Source organism: Myotis davidii, unplaced genomic scaffold (genome assembly GCF_000327345.1).
Source record: "Myotis davidii unplaced genomic scaffold, ASM32734v1 scaffold1, whole genome shotgun sequence".
In the NCBI taxonomy this organism is placed as follows: Eukaryota; Metazoa; Chordata; class Mammalia; order Chiroptera; family Vespertilionidae; genus Myotis; species Myotis davidii.
The window spans coordinates 7106154-7113456 of record NW_006294681.1 but is presented as its reverse complement, the minus strand read 5'-3'; the positions used below and the strand labels follow the sequence as shown (position 1 = coordinate 7113456).

General features: G+C 36.1%; 1 protein-coding gene across 1 annotated transcript in view; it reads left to right on the top strand.

The window, feature by feature from the left end:
* Window positions 1-7303, top strand: part of TBC1D31 (TBC1 domain family member 31) — a 39271-nt gene that overhangs the window by 23577 nt on the left and 8391 nt on the right. Inside the window, exons 14-19 of the mRNA XM_006769123.2 lie at window positions 8-58; window positions 1413-1645; window positions 1920-2072; window positions 3063-3198; window positions 3792-3884; window positions 5925-6065. Of these exons, the coding sequence (XP_006769186.1) occupies window positions 8-58; window positions 1413-1645; window positions 1920-2072; window positions 3063-3198; window positions 3792-3884; window positions 5925-6065 (807 nt within the window). The remainder of the gene's footprint in view (window positions 1-7; window positions 59-1412; window positions 1646-1919; window positions 2073-3062; window positions 3199-3791; window positions 3885-5924; window positions 6066-7303) is intronic.

Here is a 7303-nt window from a genome sequence, read left to right as displayed (position 1 = left end):
CTACAACATATGTTCTAAAGCTCCTTTGCTCAATTGTGATCGTAAAGATGATTTTGAGGTAAATTAGCAGTCCTCAAACTTCATTTCTTTCCATTAAAAAACCCATTTATTTATTGAGTACTATTGTATGTCAGGTCCTGGTACGAAGGGGTAGGAATATAGTGGAGAGCAAGTTATATAGCACAGCCATGTTCTTTCATTGTTTGTAGACAATTCAGCAGGCAATTGCAGCAGATTGTTAGTCTTAACATCTTAGCTTCAGAAAAGAATCATGATAATATGGGAGTTTTGTCCTTTTTTGCCTGTATAAAGGATATTTAACAATTGGGTTTATTCTGTACATGATCTTATCACAGTGACCCATCTGGTCTGTGATAATCTGAATGCTTATTACATGTGCTGAATGGTAACTGAGAATTTTGAGGCTTGGCAGGAGAGTGACTGTAAGCAAGCATTAGAGATGCTTTTGAAAAGGAGGGGTTCTTTTGGTAGACAGGCCGAATTAAATTGGGCTTTGTTTGTTTTTTTGTTTCTTATTTTGTGATCCCTGTCAAATTAAACCTTATTTTTACTTTATGCTCACAAGATATATATGTGTATGTGGGGATGGGGAGGAGCAGTGTGTACAGGGTGTTTTAGGTGACTTTGTGAAACATGGAGTTTATTCTTGTATTGTTATTTATGTTATTTATTATTGTATTTTCCATACGAACAACTATAAACCTACTTTTGCCCCATCCTGTATGAATTTGGATCTGCCAGCAGAACAAGATAATGTGAAAATTTTTCAGATTTTTAAAAAAATCAAGCTAATTTCTTTTCAAAGGCTAATTCCCCCCCCCCCATTTATTTATTTTGCATTTTGAAGGAATAAAATCCAAGTAGAAGCATTTGTTCCATTATTGAAGTATTCTTCTATTATTTAAGAAGCCTTCATTTTGAATTAATATTTTAAAGTGTTATTTTGAAAGTGTGTAATATGGTGGTTAAATTTTTTTACATTTTGAAAATATAAAATTGGATCTTCATTTTAGAATTTGGGTTAAGGAAAGGTTCAGTGAATTTGAAAAAAGAAATCCTCTTCATGATGAATTTATAGTTACTTTTAAAAAAATATATTTTATTGATTTTTTACAGAGAGGAAGGGAGAGGGATAAAGAGTTAGAAACATCAGTGGGACAGAAACATTGATCAGCTGCCTCCTGAACACCCCCTACTGGGGATGTGCCCACAACCAAGGTATATGCCCTTGACCGGAATCGAACCTGGGACCCTTCAGTCCGCAGGCCAACGCTCTATCCACTGAGCCAAACTGGTTAGGGCTATAGTTACATTTTTAAACTCCCATTTTAATTCTACCTGTGAATGCTTTGTTAGGTAAATCTCGATTTAAACACAAATTTTTCTTACAGTACTTCTTTCACCATCGGAATAACCTGGACATAAGTGTTGTAATTAGAGAAGTTTATCATCTCATGGATACCACACCTGCTGACATTCATCCAGAGAGTATGCTCAGTGCTTTTGTGGCACTGACAAAAGGCCAGTATCCAGTATTTAACCAGTATCCCAAGTTCATTGTGGACTATCAGACACAGGAACGGGAACGAATAAGGAATGATGAATTGGATTACTTACGAGAGAGGTAATCATGGGAAAGTTGTTCTTCAATAGAAACAAAATCTATTATAACTATAAACAAGAAAAGTTTTTATGAAAAATACATGTACATGATTATGTATTTGTGTAAAATTTCCATTTGAAGGCTGGAGATATCTCTAACGATATTTAATTCTTACATATAGAAGTAAAGCAATTATATACTAGTATTATCAGTTATGCATTTTGTGTTTTGGTTGTTCTTGGACTTAAGTTTTCTTGTTTGATTTTCACATAATAATAAATATTACCTACTTAAGGCAGACGGTTAAGAATATGCAAGCTGAAGTGGACCAACAACGAGCTGAAGATGAAGCTTGGTGCCAAAAACAAGAACTACTCCATAAAGCTGAAGAAACCAGGAGAGAAATGCTCCTGCACGAGGAGGAGAAGATGCTACAGCAAAGACAGAGGTATGTTTTATCAGCTTGGAAACGTTTGGGCATACAAGTTAGTTGAACAATTTTTTTTCCCATTTTTCATTATAGGAACAGCACTATATGTGTCATGACCCACTGTGGTATTTCCATTAAGCAAATATTTAAGTTGATAAAAAGAAATCTGTATAGATACCACTTTTCAAATGTAATATAGTCAAGTGTAATTCTAAAGGTATCCTGACTATGATATAACTGCACTGATTATTCAGAATAATACAAGATCTATGTGCCTGGGAGGACATTGTTAGAAACATTATTCTACAATGGACAGAAATGCTCTGTATTACTGTTCTGGATAAATTACCTTTGATGGAGCATAATTTTTAAAATTATGTTTTAAATATATCTACGTGACCTGCAAATTGAAACATACAATGATTATCTCATCATGCATTTCCTACTTTGAGGACGGGGGAAGAAGTATTAAATGCTTAAAGGTAAAATGTTGAAATTAATTAAGATGATCCTTTTTCTTGGGAGTGATTTTATGAAACAGATTTCTAATGTGGTTAAAAAGAGCTACCGAGCTAAGCTATTAGCCTTCTCCTAAAATTCTAAGAGAATAAGTATAATCTTTGGTAACATCGGAGCACTTTTTGAGATAGAGATATCACTTGCATTAAGAGGAAGTGAGTAGTAAAGCTTAAGAAGAACATTACATATGAGAAGGAGACTTGTCATGTGGACACTTGTCGTTTCCATGAGTGCAGACTTGTAACTGGGCATCTTTCATTTATATACTGTAAACAAAGCTGGATGCAGTGGCACCAGTGAAATTGGGAAGTGGACCTAAGTAGGTGGCAGGCCTTTCATTGTTGTGAAATGTAATGTTTTTCCATTTAAATCTATATTGGGAAATGTTTTTACTTGTTCCTCTTGATATAATCTGTATGACTTTCCATGTGAACATCTGTAACCCTATTTTTGCGGCCCCCCTCCCCCCCCCCGCATTTTGTATTTAAGACTAGCTGCTGTGAAAAGGGAGCTGAAAATACAGGAAATGCACTTACAGGATGCCACAAGAAGGCGTTTGCTGAAGCTTCAGCAAGATCAGAAGGAAATGGAACTGAGGAGACTGGATGATGAGATTGAGAGAAAGGTTTATTATCTAGTATTTTTAGTACTCATGCATCCTCTTCATTTAGTTTCATTTAAATGTAATGAACACCTTTAAGTTAAATATTACCTCTGGAGCTCACAATGAATGCTAAATAGCCCCTCTAACTTAATTGACTTTTTCCCTCAGCTATTCTCATTCTCTTTCATATATTTCATCATGGTTAAATATTTTAGAAATGCCAGGAAAATTAGGTTGACCAGTATCTTTGGTGATTAAACATTCTATATTTTTATCCACTGCAAATTTAAATTGCTCAAGTTTTACTAACTTGGAATATTGGCTAATGTAATATGGTAAAAACTGTCATCTGTTCTCCCAGTATGGGATGAGCATATGATAATTGTGCTTTCTTTTTTAGAAAATCAGGCTTAATTTTAACTCCGACATTATTCGTAGATTCCACAGTGAATGTTAATATAATATCAATTACTCTGGTTTCAAAAACCCAGTAGCTGTTATTTTAAACACTTGTAGTGGGTTGTTCAGATTAAAAGATTACTAAATCTAGTAAACAAAAATTATTTTGTAAATTCTTTTTGGTATTCACAGTTTATGGTTTTCTTTGAATGTAGGTAAATATGAGAGATCAAGAAATTGCTACCACAGCCAAAGACCTAGAAATGAGACATCTGGAACTTGAATCACAAAAAAGACTTTATGAGAAGGTATAAATCAGCTATTTCCAATATAAGAAAAACAGGGTTCATACAAACTCTTTTTAGACTGTATTTTTCATTGTTTTTTAATGTGTTTTTTTGTGTGTTTTTTAAGAAAAACATAGTGTCATCTAGGATTGTAAGGTAGCAAAAATGTCTGAATATACAGTTCATTGCTTTTATTTTTTGCTTAATCAAACTTTTTTTCTAAATTCTGCATATCTTTGTAGTTATCATTTGTAGTGGCTTTAATGAGCCATAACTTAAACTGTTTTTCTTCTGTTGGTAGTTTAAGTGGTTTAGAATTTTTGGCAATCAACTTCTTCATACATATATCTTCTCTGCTTATAATTGAAAAACATTTTTATTTTAAACTAATAATATGGTAATTATTCTGCAAATAGAGAGTTAGAAAAGTAGAAAAAACTCTGTTAGAAAATAACTGCTAACTATCATCAATAAGGGTGAGTGAGGTTATTTGCTACAAACAATTGGTAATTTGCTTTTTCAGCTTAAATCTTCTTTAATACTGTTTACTATCCCACCCCCACCCCCACCACCTGTACCATTAACACTCACTCCTGTTCTCTGCCCTGGCAACCACTAATTTACTTTCTGTCTCTGTATTTACCTATTCTGGACATTTCATATAAATGAAATCTTACAATTTGTGATTTTTTGTGACAGTTTCTTTCAGGTAGCATAATGTTTTCAAGGTTCAGTCAAGGTTCAGATTCAGCTTGAGTCAGCACTTTATTATTTTTACGGCTGAATAATAAATATTCCATTGTATGGACAGATCACATTTTGTTGATTCGTTCATCAGTTGATGGATATTTGGGTTGTTTTCAGTCTTTGTCATATGTAGCCACTTCAGTCCCTCCTCAGGTAGCTTAGTGATTGGACAGATATTTCCTTAGATGCTTTGAACCCGTAAGCCTCTTTGCCAAGGGACTCTGTGTACATCGTGTTGGTGGCCCTGGCACACTTACATAGTTTACAACTCTGCCTTAGATTCTACTTTCTGGTTGTGCAAAGCCTCAGTTCACCAGAGTTGACAGCTTAGGAACTTCTGAGGTCTGAGCATTCATATAGCCCTTGGCATGTGCCCAGCCTTACACTTGTACATGGCCTTCTAGAGTCCCAGGATCTATCAGAGCTTTTCAAAGCCCCCTGTGGACATCAGTTCCATCTTTCCTTTTTTTTCTATAAAGCTTTTTGATTAGCCTGTTTATACTAACTCAGATCCATTGCCTCAGGCAGCCAATACATTCAACAGTTTCCCCTGATAGTTTTTAGCAAATGTCCCCAGGAAAAAGGCTGGACAAAGCAGTTGAGTTCCGTGTCAGGTCAAATACTAGTAAAGACAGCCTTGGGAGGGGGGTCTTTCAGAACCATTGACAGGTCAGGTGATGACAGTTCTCTGGGAATGGGAGTTTGCAGGAGCGCCAACTCCAGTTGCCCCCTCCATTGGCTGCCAGGCTGCTGGCTTTCCAGGCTAATGTAGAGCTTAGGGTTGGGGTGGACATAGGAATAATTAAAGCTAAAAAGGCCATAATGCTTGCTGTTCTTACCAAGGTTCAGCCATGGATAAGTGCTCCCAGATTGCTGCGGGCCTTCAGTTAATTTCCGGAGTTTCGAAAAAGCTGGTTTTGCCAGGGTTCTCAGTGCTCCTGTGGATGAGAGAATTCTCAGAGCTCCTTATTCTTTTATTTTCACTGATGTCACTGATGTTTGTTTTTTACTTTGAAAATTAGATGACTACAGTTTTTATTCGTGTGCATATTAGAAATCTGGAAAAAAGGAAAGTCATTTTTGTATTCTAGCATTAGTATAGATTGGTGATTTTTTTTAACAAATGGTTTTTTAAACAGAATCTTACTAGAAATCAAGAAACTGTTGCAAAAGATGAGAGAAGACCATTCTTCAGGAAAAGGAGGCTAGCTCAAACGGAGTTCTATACAGCACCTCACAAACTTCAGCCCCTGAGACGGAGCCCGAACGTTACACCGATTGGTGATTTTTTTTAACAAATGGTTTTTTAAACAGAATCTTACTAGAAATCAAGAAACTGTTGCAAAAGAAATGAGAGAAGATATAGATGCCTATAGACGAAAAGTGGATCTTGAAGAACGCTCATTTCGTAGACTGATAGAAGCAGATCAAACACAGAACCAAAAAGCCCAAAAGGTAAAAATGTGTTCAATTTAGTGTACACATAAAGGGAGGAATTTCCGTCCGCCCTCATTGTAAAAGAAAGAATCCATGTCATTGCTTCAGTTAGCATAGTTTCTAGAATCTCACATTTTATTTGCAGTTATTTCTTTGACAGCCATATACATGTGTTTTGTGCTCTGAGAATTTTACGACTTAGGAAAAAATACAAAGGAAAGAATAACTTTAAAATTGTAGTATCCTACTATGTTATGGTCTCAGATATTGTCCCTGAGTAGATTTAGTGACAAAATATCAGGTCCCTACCTGACATATAAGCCAGTAGTTTCAAAGTATATTCTCTAAATATTAATAACTATTATTCAGTAAAATGGAAGGTGACAAATAATATTGGAAATTCTGTCATACTGTTTTTCATGCCAAATTTGAGGATATAGTACATTGTGACTCTTTAAGAAAATTTCCCAAACTTATAAAATTTCTTGTGGAGAAATTCTGGCTTAAATGAAGTGAAATGGAATATGAGATCTTCACAAAAGAATGTTCTCTATTATCCCTTAGACAGAATGCTAAGTGGGTTGGTGGCAGGGCCTGGCAGAAGCCGCGAATAGTGTAGGAGTTTCTTACCTTCTGTTCTGCAACAGTTCCTGGCTGATAACCCTACAATATTCCTACCATCTTTTTCCTTAAAGATTTTTGTCCAGTCCGTAAGAATGGGCTCTCCTGACTCCTTTTCAAGGGGTTGAAACATGAAATTGTTTAATCCCACCTATCCCTTAGCCTAGAAGTTCTCAACCTTAGCTATACATTCCAATCACCTGAAGATCCCCCCCTCTGCTCCCAAGGACATGCTTCAAGAGAGGAAGGCAGAGAGAGAGAAAAACATCGATAGGTTGCCTTCTATAAACGACCAGACATCGAACTCACAACCCGGGTACGTGCCTGACCAGGAATCGAACCAGCAACCTTTCGGTGCACCAACTGAGCCACTATGGCCAGGCTGAAGAGCTTTCTAAAAGGACCAATGCCCAGCCACCCCAGAGACTTATTTAGTTGATTTGTGGTGGATCCTAGACATCAGTTTGTTTTAAACACCCACAGGTGGTTGAATGCACCCAGAGAGTTACAAGCAGCTGCCCTGGATACATTAAGTGGATATGCCATAATTATATATAGTCTGACCTTGTTTCTGAAATGTACAATTTTTTCTTAGTTAATTGAAGAAAACTTGGCAAAAGCTGAACAAGACTGTC